The sequence below is a fragment of the Echinops telfairi genome, unplaced genomic scaffold, assembly GCF_000313985.2.
Source record: "Echinops telfairi isolate 266 unplaced genomic scaffold, ASM31398v2 ScPeMD7_60;HRSCAF=208, whole genome shotgun sequence".
NCBI classification, from domain to species: domain Eukaryota; kingdom Metazoa; phylum Chordata; class Mammalia; order Afrosoricida; family Tenrecidae; genus Echinops; species Echinops telfairi.
This window is the reverse complement of record NW_022103958.1, coordinates 40,242,566-40,256,422: the sequence shown is the minus strand read 5'-3', so window position 1 is coordinate 40,256,422 and position 13,857 is coordinate 40,242,566. Positions and strand designations below refer to the sequence as shown.

Below are 13,857 nucleotides of genomic sequence, written 5' to 3'. Positions count from 1 at the left end.
GGGAGGGGGGAGCGGGGAGGGAGGGGGAAAATGACCTAATGTCGGGGGTTTATGTAGAGAGAATGTTTTGAGAATGATGTACAAATGCGCTTTACACAATTGATATGTGTATGGATTGTGATAAGAGTTGTATGAGCCCCTAATAAAATTTTTTTTTTTAAAGTTGTATTAGCCCCAGTAAAATGAATGTTTTAAAAGACACGAGATAAATATTTTCCTTATGAATAAAAAAAATTAAATGAAAGCAAACAACAAAAAACAAGTACCCGGCATAAAACTGTTACCCATGCTACACCATGTTTGGAGGCAAAATTTCATTTATTTGTCATTAGAAATAAAATATTTCACAATATGTAGTAGCATATTTTCGTGATTCATTACTATGCTTTCATTATGTTCAATTTGTAACAATGAAAATACATCCTGCATATCAGATATTTACATTAGGATTCATAACAGTAGCAAAATTACAGTTATGAAATAGCAACAAAAAACAATTTTATGGTTGGGGGTCACCACAACATGAGGAGCTGTATTAAAGGGTTGCAGCTTTCGGAAGGTTGAGAACCACTGCTATAACTGTTTATGGGAGCAGAAAGCCCAGACTTTCTCCCTTAGAGTTGCTGGTAATTTTGAACTGCCGACCATGTTGATCACAGTCCAGCACGTAAGCACTACACCACCAGGGCTCCATTAGGTCAAAAAAGAGGGCCAAATGCCTTGGAAATTGTGAGAATTTAATGAAGTTTATATAGCAAGTGGGAAAACAATGCCTAAGCATCAAGAGGCATTCCTTAATTTCAGTTAAACCGGGGGCAGGGAGGGGGGGGCCGGAAACTTTAGAATACCCTTGTTGCTCACTTAAGGGACCTACAAGTTGGCATAATGGTGTAGTGGTTAGGGGTTGGGCCGCAAACTGCAAGGTCAGAAGTTTGAAACTACCAGTTGCTCTGGAGAAGAAAGATGAGACTACTCCTGTGAAGAGTTAAGGCCACTTCTCCTTTGTACTCTAAGGTTGCTATGAGTTGGAGTTGGCTGATGACAATAGGCTTATTACCCACTTAAGATAAAGGAAATTATTAGTATTGTCCTTAATATGCTATCATTGAGGCTTTATTTATTGAATGTAAAAGTACCTTTAATATTTTGGATATGTATGCTTCCAACTTTAGTCTCCTAATCTTTTTCCTTTTTATTTTAATCGTTTTATTAGGGGCTCATACAACTCTTACCACAATCCATACATACATCAATTTTGTAAAGCACATTTGTACATTCATTTTCTTTTTAAAATGAAATCTTAAGTTGGGAATTCATTTGTTATTGAGGCAATTCCTAGAGCAATGAATGTTGAGAGAAAATTAATCTAGATTATTTTGTTTATATTTCCTTTAAAAAATCTTTTCTTATGAAAAATTTCAAACAATAGAAAATATAGAACTAGAATTTGAATCCCTTTGTACTGGTACCATTCCTCAAATTTGAATATTATCAACTTGAGATCAGTTTTCATTTTACTATAATATCCACAGCCCCAATTATTTAGAAGCATGATAATGTAAATGCTATCTTAGGTCAGTAATAAGCTCTCCTGTTACCTCTTTTAAAAAAATTATTAGTTAAAATCCACATCCAATCAAGATGCACATTACAGTTGATTAATCCATTCAATCTCTCTTTAGTATTCCACTGTTCTCCTTTTTGCATCTTATTCATTATACATTGAAGATATTTGTTGAAAACTATTATGTGTTCTCTAATTTTCCCTGTGCTTTTTGGGTGGATTAATAATTAGAAATCTAGATGCAGTTTCAATGATTACTCATTTTTAAAATCATTTTATTGAGAATTCTGACAATGCTTATTACAATTCATACATCAATTGTATCAGGCATATTTATGCATATGTTGCTATCATTCTTTCCTAGACAGTTACTTTCTATTGAGTCCTTGGTATCAGCTCCTCTTTTTTGCCCCCTCTCCCTTCCCTACCCTCATGACCTCTTGATAGATTATAAATTATTATTTTCATAACTCACACCCAACCACTGTCACCCTGCCCCCATGATTTCCGTTGTTCTTCCCCCCTGGAGGGGTTTGTGTGGTTGTGTGTCAATCAGTGTTTACTCTTAATGTGCTTGTGTTTCATTCTTGAGAATGAGATTGCTGCTACTTTATGTCCTTTATAAAGTTAAAAATTCCTTCTGTATATATAACTTAGAGAAAAATTAATATTTTGCTAGATGTTTATAGCTTCCATTTATATGCAAACTCTTGATAGCCACCTGAGAGACATATTATGCTTTTGTTATTAATTATACCTTAACAATTGAAGTATTTTATAAATCTCCACAAATTTGTTTTAATAGGTGGGAATTTGAAGAATCTGAAGAAGATCCAGTGACAAGTATCCCATACCAACTTCAAAGGCTTTTTGTTTTGTTACAAACCAGCAAAAAGAGAGCAATTGAAACCACAGATGTTACAAGGAGCTTTGGATGGGATAGTAGTGAGGGTACGAATTCTCTTACAATAAGTATTTCTAATCAAAGAAGTTGATTAGAAATAATGTATATTATAATATATACTTATATAACCAGTATAATATTATACTTAATGCATGCTAGCAACTTCATTAACTTTATATCTTTTCATTGCTTTTTGCTGGGATTTAAAAAGTACTTGTATTAAAAAATTTAAGCTTCATGGGGTAAATTTTGGATAAATCAAACTTACAAAATAACTTTGGGTATAGTCTATTTTTATTAGATACTTAAAATATGTTATTGTCTTAGTTTTTCATAACATATTTCTTAACTACAGTGAAACATAATTAAAACAACAAATATCATAATCCCATAAAGCATATGCTGTGTACAAAATGCTGAGCTCTGTTGATTCTTTTCTGTGTGAAAACCATATCATGTTTGTATTGTATATTTTGTGTACATTTAGAATTATTTTGTGTAGACGTGGCCAAGTGTCTGCCACTTTACTTGTAACCAACCAATTTTTACTGCATTCTAGGTGTTGTTAATTTTAACCAATTTTATCTTGAACTAGCGTGGCAGCAGCACGATGTTCAGGAACTGTGCAGAGTCATGTTCGACGCACTGGAACAGAAATGGAAACAAACAGAACAGGTAGTTCTCTTTTCTAAAGGTGAAGTAGGCCAGAGTCTATTAGGATTTGCAAATAAATCCTTCACCAACTTTAAAGTTAACTGCTATTGGAGTGTTGTAAAACTTGGGCATTAACCTGGTTACATTACTGAAGAAGGAATTGGAAATACTAGGCTATCATTTAGTCAGTTGCTTGGGTCATAAAAATCATCAGCAAACCACCCTAGACCATAATTTCTTTACTTTTCATGTAAGGAAATTGGGCTGTGTGATTCATTAAAGGCCTCGGTGCACCCCCTAAAAAGCTCTATAATTAGGAGTTTAAGTTTATTGGGATGGCTTTTACACATTCACTATGAAGTTGTCTCTCTTAAAATCTGTAACACATAGACCAGAGGTGACCGTGGCGATACCAGGACAGAAGGGGAGGTAGAAAGGGGGAATCGATCACAAGGATCTACATATAACCTCCTCTCTGGAGGATGGGCAACAGAAGGGTGGGTGAAGGGAGACGCCGGGCAGTGTAAGATAAGATATAATAATAATTTATCAATTATTAAGGGTTCATGAGGGAGCGGGGCGTGGGGAGGGAGGGGACGGAGAAAAAAGGAAAATGAGCTAATTCCAGGAACCCAAGAGGAAAGCGAATTTTGAGAATGACGAGGACAACAAATGTATAAGTGTGCTTTACACAATTGATGTATGTATTGTGATGAATTGTATGAGCCCCAATAAAATGATTTTTTTAAAAATCTGTAACATAAAGTCCAGTCATCCGGCACTTTTCTCATTTTGACCAACTATAGAATAGTCAGATACTTTTAACACTTAGAAATCCTCATTATTTGACTCTTATGCAGCAGAAGAAAGAATAAGTAAGAGTAGGTTAAAAATTAGGCATATCACTGGCATGAGGAAGAAGGCTAAACTGGATGGGTTAGGGTAGAGAAGGGCTTATCTTGGGTGTAGTGGTGAAAGATCACAGGGATAAAAGAGGAAGAAGGGTAGGGGGAGTACTGAAGAAACACTGGTTTGAACTCCTTTGAAATGGCCTTCTAGGTTCAGAAAATGTAATCCGATATGACCAGGACAGGTGAAGGAAGAAGGCTATATTAAACAAATAATAAATATTAGAATAGAGAAGGTGGATTATAGTCTAAACATTTTTAAGTCCTAGCCATTAAAAAATATATAAATTGCTAAAAGACATAAGCTCTAATTTCCCTCTTAAATTGTAAGTTCCCCTAGCAGCCACCTTTCTCTGTCTAGGCCTTTGGGACTGTACTAAAGTTCTAGAACTGGTGTTGGGGGCAGTTTCTTTGTAGGTATGATGTTCCCGTTCCTTGTTACATCTTCCTTTGTTGTCAACACTTCGGTTAAGATCAGCTGAGTCATACTGAGTTCTCAAGGTTTGGTACAAGAAGCTTGAGACAAAATATTCATACAGAGGGTCCTTACCCGTTCTTTGAACCAGAAGAGTCCAAGTTGGCTAAGTTTGGTGAATAGTTCAAAGAATCCATTCTTTAGGTGAGGAAGATGGGTTTAACGATTGTTTTTCCCTTTACCTTTTATACTTGATGTATATACATATTTCTCCTCAAAATTGTTATATTTTTTATTGTAATTTAAAGTTTTATTTGCATCTTGAGTTCAAGGATGCTACTAACATAATTGTGAAAATGATCACAATTTTCACAAAATAAGCAATGATCAAAAATAAGCAAATTCACAAAATAAGCAAAATAATGTGAAAATGATCACAAAATAAGCAAATTTAAAGCTATAAATTATAATTGTCAACATGCTTAAAGGTGCTTGGTAGTATATATTCTGTCCTCATGTAAAATTAATGGGACGTAGTAGTATAAAAAGTTGGTAGCTGATTTTCATTAAAGCCTGTTTTAATAGCTCATGTTTTTAAAAGTATAAGGATCAAAATAGTTAATTTTTACACACTGACTCTTAAATGTGTTAATCTAATTTTATAAAAAAATACTATTGCCATATCTCAATTTTTAAAAATTGAGTTATAAGTTAAATCTACTTTAAAATGTTCTAAAATTTTAATGCTAAAAATCATCATTTAATGAAACCCATTCTACAAGGCATAAGTTGTGTTTTCATATATTTTAAAAATGTGAATTTTTAAAATAACTATTCTTATTTTTAGGCTGATCTTATAAATGAACTATATCAAGGCAAGTTAAAGGACTACGTGAGATGTCTGGAATGTGGTTATGAGGGCTGGAGAATCGACACATATCTTGATATTCCATTGGTCATCCGACCGTATGGGTCCAGCCAAGCATTTGCTAGTGTGGTGTGTACCTTTCAGCTGACTGCTTGTGTATCCTTACACAGAATACATAATAGCACAGTGGTATAATCTATTTTAAGGTAAGTATCATCCTAGATACGCCTTCTTGGGTTGTTAATCATTCCTGCATTTAAATTAGCAAGTCTAGAAGATTTTTGACCCTTTAATGAGTTCTAGTAGTGCATGTAGAAGAGGAAAAATGAATGCAAATGTACTGCCTCATGGCTCAATAGTTTATCCTTCTCAAAGGTGATCAGTAGGCTTTTAGAAACCTATATGCACTCTGTTTTGTGCTCTTGTTTGCCTTTTTTTTTTGTATTGTAAAGTACATTTTGTTTTCTAGGGGATTGCTTTGGTCTGTGCACTTTTAAAATTAGAAAAATCACATCCGGTTTTTATGATTAAATATAGCCACCTTTTTAGAAGGGGGATCCTTGTTCTTTAGATTTAATTTAAAATGTGCGCATTGTATCAGCACAGTTCATTTGAAGATGCAAATTTAAATATCAGTTTATATATGAAAAATCTAATCGGAGGATTATCTAAGATCCTTCATTCCTCCTCTTGTCATCCACTGTGAATTGCTGATGGATAAATTTTTATTACAATTTTCTGTATAATTCAGAAGGAGAGTTAATAGACAGAGTAAGGCTGATGTTTAAAAGCACAGGACTCAGAACTATGCATTTAAATCTGTTATATGCCCGGGGAACAGAGCGACAAATGACGACATCTAGAGAAAGCAGAATTTCATCTTACTGTTTAGAGTATTTGTGTAATTTGAACTAGAAATAAAACACTAAGAAATAATCAATTCTTAACCAGTAGTTTCTAACAAAAATTTAAATACTGCTTTTGTTTAGCAAAATATACTAGGAAAAAATTTGATAGTTTCAAATGACATAGACCAATTTTTAAAATTTTGTCTATTAAGCAGTAATTGTTCAAAGCTCTTTCTCATGTATTTCAGTCTAGGTTTTCTGTTGTAGTTTTTAATGTTGAGGAAGCTTATTTCTGTTGCCAGATTGGCCTCTTCTGTTGGCATGTTTGACCAGTGTAATCACTTAAATCTTAGTCGTTTGCTTCTTTGCATGCTGATTTACCACCACTCCTTTAAACGCATTATGAACAGGAGTGGAACACTCTGGAGGACACCTTTTAGAGAAGTGAAAAGTCACATTTCTAAATGGAATTCTCCAAAGGTAACATCCTCCATTGATCCACATGTGGTGGTTGCGGTTTTGTGGGACTTGGAAATTACAGCTGTGAAGCAGTCGGTAAGCAGGTTTATAACACACATGCACTAATAGGACTTTTGGAAGGGAACTTAAAACTTCTTAGACTTTGCTGAAATCTCCTGAGGGAAATTACAGCAGGTAAAACTGCCCAAGATAGGAGTTCTAAGGAGGATACTACCTTCAGAGAACTTTAGTTAGAGGTAAGTGACTTCCATTATTTCATGAATTAAAAACTTAAACTTTACATTTCTTAGTCCATAGAAATCATCGTGTAGCATCTAAAATTAACTCTATATCACTGTTTGCCATTGTGTATTTTGTTTATGTTCTGTGTTTTTAAATTAATTTACTATCAATGTGAATTGGTTAAAAGCGGGGCCATTATAAAAAAAATTATCATTCAAAACATAAATATTGGTCCTTAATCCTGGATTTGTAATGTTTTTCAACTTATTTTTTCTAGTCTTACTAGTAGATTCAGATAGTTGTTACTTATTGTGTATATCTGCCCACAAACACACCCACAACATTGAAGCCTATGAGATCAGTTTAGTAAGCTGCAATATTATGGATATGTGTATCTCATAAAGTTAATCAGACATCCAGTTTTAGACATCTACATGTGAAGTTTTGTTAAGGCATAAAGGTCAGTTTGTTTTAACTTTAATCTGAAACATCCAATTTCTGGAGTAGTTTTCTCCATTGTCAGATAAATTAACGAGAATAATATTTAAAATTAAAATATAAATGAAATTTCCACTCACCTAAGTTGTCACTGTAAAATTTGTAATAATTTTTTATGAGAGCCAAATTTTGCACTGTGGTGCAATGAGGGGCCAATTGTTTTTTAAAAGTTTTCATCATAACATTTCTATATTTAATTATTGTTAAGGTATTATAACTATAATTAAAATTTTTATCTTCATTTTTCCTGGACAAGTAGAGAATCAATATTTAAGGATTCTCCTACTGTTGTGTTTTTCCCAGGCAATTGAATACTAGTCTTAAACGATCTTTATGGCTGTTGCAAGGAAGGTATTTTTGACTCAGTAAATATGGGGAATTTTGTGACTCTAAACCTGCCTGGAGTGTTTACTCTACATGTGTGTGTTTTTAATGCCTTGAGGATAACTGTTGTAGAGAAACTTGTTTTACTGTGTTTACTATCCTACTTCCTTTTTCTGTGGCACATTTGTTTATACTTCAAGGAATATTGAGTTTCTAAGGGATACATTTTAGGAAGCTCTGAATGATATTAAGGTGATTTAAGGAACATCTTACTTTGCTAAATTAACATTTGTATCCTTAAGGTAGATGTTGTTAGGACTGTGAATACTAAAATGTTATAATTTCCTGTTGGTTTATATTATTTTGTTATTTTAAATAATTCTCAGCTGAAAAACAGTTCTTTAATTGAACTTCCTTCTTAATGATTTATTAGGGTATTATAACATTCTTGGTTTACTGATTAGTCCCTATCTGGATAAAACCAACATCTCTTAATTTCACAATCAAAATAACCTTGAATCTGCTTATTGCCAGGCACATTTAAGAATATATTATGAGAGTGAAATCCCTAAAAACATTCAAGTGACAAATAGAAACAGAATATAACTTTTGTTTGTTAACGTAAAATTAAAGAAAAATCACAGTCATATATGTATAACATTAACCGAGGAAAATAAAGTACTATTCTGCTCCTTGGTAAAATTTTAGTCATCTAATAAATATAATTGTGATGTAGCATGTTTATTAGGTGTTTAATCTGTGGCAGATACTATTCTAGGCCATTTTTATTAGGATACTTTTATATGTTATTAGATATTATGTGTAATTTACCTGTTTATTGTGACAATGTGTTGTAGAAACTCTGTAATTGTGTTTGGTTGCATGGTTTCACATAGTGCCTTTGGCAAGAAATTATAAAAAAGGAAGACTTTTGTTCCCTAAGTAAATATAGTTTGATTGTTTTAAAGTTATGGATAGAAAGTGTTAAATTTGTATTTATGAAAGTCAAAAAATGTATATGTAGTATTCAGAAGCTTGTATCTTAAATTTCACAATGATTTAATGGTGATTTGGACATTCTTGTATGACTGACCGTGTCATATAGTACTTTTGGTTGGAGGTGTAGTCCAAATTAATCCAAATATGTAAGCATTATATAAAGAAAGAAAATCTGTACCAGAGACAACATCCTCTTTTTCCCAAGAATTTATTTGTGGGATATAGTGGGAGCCATTTTTAAAATGGAGACCTCCTCACTTCTACTCTCTAGTTTACTGTTAGTGGGACCACATGGGAAGCCTGGACTGTGGCCCCCTCCCAAGAGGATAAGGTGCTCCTTTTCCTCCTCATTAGAGATATGCCAGAGGCAACCTGCAGAGAGGCTGGACTTTTAGCTTCTCTCTGTAGTGATGGAGGAGGCCAGGAAGTAATTAGTAAAAAGATGGAGTAGATGTACCCTATACCTTCTGCTAAAACAACTGAAAATTAAGATCATTATATATAATAACCACTAGAAGACTTGGAAAGGTGGAAGGAAGAAGGCACAGAGACTAGAGAATTCAGAACCCAAGAAATGAGCCAGTGTTGTGTTCTTTGGGCATTCTTTTTACCTCATGTATCTCAATTTAGAACTGAAGAAATGAACTACCATGAAATGGCACTGACTAAAAAGGCCTTTTCAGAAGGCTGCTCTCTCTAACCAAAGGACCAGGAAAGGAGCAACCCAGCAATTCAGAAAATGGCTAGACAGTATTCCCTTTGATTGAGCCAGACACCATAAGCAGCAACAAAATAACTGGCCTGATCCCAAACCACCACAACAAAGAAAGGCCAGGTGGGGGTCCGAGGCTTAAACTCTGGTGAGGATATAACAAGGCACTAAAACTTCCCCATTGGATATTTTCAGAGAAGGGAATTGGGACTTGCATCTTGCCAGGGAGTCAGAAACCTCCTTGCATCCACTCCCTGGTTTATTATTAGTGGGGCCCCATGGGGAGCTGGACTTGTGCTCCCACTAGTAACAACATGCTCCTAACCTCAGAGGCACGGAAGTAGAGTTGGGCCTTTGGCATCTCTCATTAGTGATGCGTTCAGCTCCCCTCCATGGTGTTGGTGGAGTCCATGGCGTGATGAATAATAAGGCAGATACAGACACCGAGATGTGATATTAGAATTACCTGACAAATATTGTAAGTCTCCATCATGCAAGTACTTGAACATTTCCAAAACCACTTGAGAAAAAGATCAAAACAGAAAGTCTCAGCTATAAAGTAGAACCAGATGGAAATTCTAGGTCTAAAAAGTACCAGTAGTCAAAACAATAAATTCAGCAGACAAGCTTTGCAGAATGGACAGAATTGAAGAGACAGAGGAAAGAATTCATGAACTTGAAGCTAACCAGTTCCCAATTTAAATAGGGAGAAAATAGAAAGAAAAAGAATGTCCTCGGGGCTCTGTCAGATTATAACAAAAGATGTAATCTGTCATTGCCCTGTTAGACGAGTTGAAAGAGGGCAGGACTGGAAAAATACCCAAAGAAATAATTTCTGAGAGTTTCCCATGAGCCGGACATTAGATAAGCCCAAGGAACTCTACAAGTCTAATTATAGCCAAACTTTGAAAAGTAAAGGCTATGATAACTTAAAAGCAGCATGAGGCCGGGGGGTGGGGGTGGGGTATATTTTTATAGGGAAAGGACACTTGGGTTTCTTGTTAGCAGATTTCTCACCAGAAACTATGCCAGACCTAAGTAGTACATTTTCTTGAGAACTGTCAACCCAGAGTTCTGTATCTAGTGGAAATACTCGTCAGAAATGAAGAGGAAATCAAGACATTCTCAGATGAGGGAAAATCAAGAGATTTTGTCACCAATAGATGTTAACCCTAAAAATCTAGCGAAAATAAGTTCTCTAAACAGGAGGAAATGATAAAAGGAAAGTATCTAGGAACATCAGGAAGGAAAAAAAGAATATGGGAAGCAAAAGTATGGATTAATACATACAAGTAGGCTTTCCTTTGCCCTTCAAGTTTCCGAAAATATGTTTGATAGTTGAACCAAAATTATAACGTCAACTAATGTGGTTCCGATTATATGTAGAAGAATTATTTAAGAAAATTATATTACAGGCATATTGTTGGAAATAATGCAGTGTTAGTGTCGGACTACCACTTAAAGCAAATGCCATAATGAAGTGAGTCATGTGATGGCTTTGGTTCCCTAGTACATATAAAGTTGCGATTATACTATAATGTAGTATATTGAGTGTGCAATAGCATGAAAAAGTTTGAAACATTGTGAGAACTACCAAAACGCAGCCCGCAGAGAGGGGAGATGAACTGCTCCATTAGAAACATGGCACCAGTAGACTGGCTTGATGCAGGGTGGCTGCAAACCTTACATTTATAAGAACAAAAAGATATCTGTGACGCACGATAAAAATGAGGTATACCTGTCTAATTGGAGGTAGGGGGATCATAAAAAGATGTAAAGAGATCAAGTTTCTATATTTTATTTTAAACTAGTAAATGACCACACCAGTTGTGTTTATAATAGACCACTTAAAGCAGGCACTACAAAAGAGATACCCTTGAAGGCACTGGATAAAATGGAATTCAAAGTAATGTTCAAGTAACCCATAGAAAGGCAAGAAACTAGCAACAAGCCAACAAAATGTTAGATGTAAGCCCTATCATATTAATAATCGTGTTAATTTAAATGCTGTACATACACTATTTAAACATCAGATCAGCCTAAAAGCTTTTCAAAAATTATCCCTCTATGCTATTACAAGAAAAGCACAAAGTATATTGTTATAGGCAGTGAAAGTAAAAGGGTAGAAAATTATAATATGTAAATATTAAAAGACCCCAGTGGTGGTTATATTAGTATCAGATAAAGTAAACTTTGAAGAAAATTGCCTGAGAAAGAAAAGGATATTCTATAATCAAGGAAAACCCGTTCTCCATTTTGCATAATTACCGAGTCTTTGGAACCTAACCACATAGTTAACTGAGAGGTGGGGTTGTACCATATATACTCGAGTAGAATCCAACCCGAATAGCCGCCGAGGCACCTAATTTTACCACAAAACTGCATTAAAAATGTGCTGAAAAACTCGGCTTATATGGCACTTTCTCTTATGACTGAGTAATATATACCATTGTATAATTTTTTTCCTGTTTATCCATTAATGGATATTTACTTTTTTCCCTACTCTATTTACTGTGAGTAGTGCTATTGTGAACATACATCTACCTGTATCTGTGCCTGTTTTTATTTTTATTTTTTTATATAAACCTAAGAGTGGTATTGCTAGGTTACTGAGTTGTAATCCACTCGTCAGGGGATTGAAAAATAAAGGTTATTCTGTGTTAAACTTTTTGAGAAACTGCCACGCTTTAACTGTGTTTTCAATTTGGAGAACAAAGGACCTAATAATTCACTTCGTTCTATGCTGAACTCTGAAAATTAGTCTGGATAAACAATGTTCCAAAGTACCTTTTGTGTAACTTTTGAGGGATAGTAAAGCTCTACAAAGTAAACTCCTATCCTTGTTTTGAAATAATACAAACAGCCGTCGTCAATCCAAGGTAGTTTAGCAGTCTGATACATGAATGGGATATGGGAGGAAAGCTCATGATAAACAATGCAAGATTTCTAGTATTAATAATAATACAATGTTTGTCATTTTATGGGTTTTTTAGGTCATACTTTTTTGTATGTATACTCAAGATACATAGTTTTATAAATTGTAGTTCTTCAGCACATTAACTTCATATGTATAAAATTGTAAAAACACATCATCCCATTGTTTACATAATTGATTTGTTGATTGGATGGGTAAATTAAGACGGATTTTTATAATCTGCTTATAATTCTTTTTTTATAGTTATCCTGCAGACATCATGTTAAAGAAGCTAAAAGTAAGCTATAGGATAACCTTGTTTGCCCAAAGGAATTATAACAATAGAGCAATGGGCTGGCAATTAGTGTAGTTTCACAGCTTGGTGTGATCAGAGAAAGTGTAAGATAGTCCTATTACAAGGTATATAAAAAATAAAGTATGACCCACTAACTGGAAAAAACAAACACCCATCAAAACAAGGAACAAAAACTGCCTGTTACAGTGAACTGATAATGGCTCTAATAGGAAGAGATTTCCAAGTAGCCATGATAACTATGTTTACAAACTTAAGGGAGCGTTTGATGAAAGGAATGAAAAGTATGATGACAGTGTTGCTTCAAAGAGGGAAAAATTAAATGGAAATCCTGGAACTAAACACCATAATAACTGAAATTAAAAATTCACCAGTGAGTGTTGGGTCAGTAGTAGATTTGAACTGGCAAGAAAATGAAGAGTCAGAGAAAGGTGGGGCAATATTTAATGTGCTAACCTATGTACAATGGAAGCAGAAGGAAAAGAAAAAAAATTGAGAAATGTTGACAGAAAACTTCCCAGATATTTTGAAAAGCAATAATTGACATATAGGAAATTGAACAATCTACTAAGTTAAATACAAAGCCTCACAAGCACATACACAGTGAAAATGCTGAAGTCGAAGTACAGGAGAAAATCCTAAAACCAGCAGGAGTGAAATATAGCAGAAAAATAGCATAAAGTGTTCAATGTTAGAAAAAATGCGAAGTACTTCACTTTTAAAAATTAGGAGAAAGGGAAAATAGAGTAAGGTCACTGGCTAGTTAGTATATAGCTAGTAAATGGGAAATAAAAGATATCGTTTAAAATTTGCAAGCCAGACAGTACAAACAATAATGTAGAACCTGAATCAAATCATGAGAAACATCTATAAACTATCTAGTTTCTATTCCCTGGTGGCCCTGATGCATTGGCTCAAACCTACCAGCTGATCTGCAGGAGAAAGATGCGATGGTCTGCTTCTTTGAAGAGCTCCCTATTCTGAAACCCTGTGTGGGGCTGCTGTGAATGACAATGGACTCAGTTTGGCTATTCACAGAGGGGCCCTGGTGGTGCTGTGTGTGGATTGGGCTTTGGGCTACTAACCTGTGAGGCTGGTAGTTCAAACCCACCAGGTGCTCTATGGGAGAAAGATAAGGCTGTCTTTCCCTTTAAAGATTTATAGTCTTGGAAACCTTATATAGCAAGTTGGAATGAACTCAGTGGCGGTATGTGTGTGTCCCCCTCCTTCCCCC

General features: G+C 34.7%; 1 protein-coding gene across 2 annotated transcripts in view; it reads left to right on the top strand.

Moving 5' to 3' along the window:
* The window catches only part of USP47 (ubiquitin specific peptidase 47), a 95,309-nt gene that overhangs the window by 31,767 nt on the left and 49,685 nt on the right, over positions 1–13,857 (top strand). For both annotated transcript variants that reach the window (XM_013006971.3, XM_045290929.1), the window contains exons 6-8: positions 2,370–2,515; positions 3,064–3,143; positions 5,293–5,442. In XM_013006971.3, the coding sequence (XP_012862425.1) occupies positions 2,370–2,515; positions 3,064–3,143; positions 5,293–5,442 (376 nt within the window). The remainder of the gene's footprint in view (positions 1–2,369; positions 2,516–3,063; positions 3,144–5,292; positions 5,443–13,857) is intronic.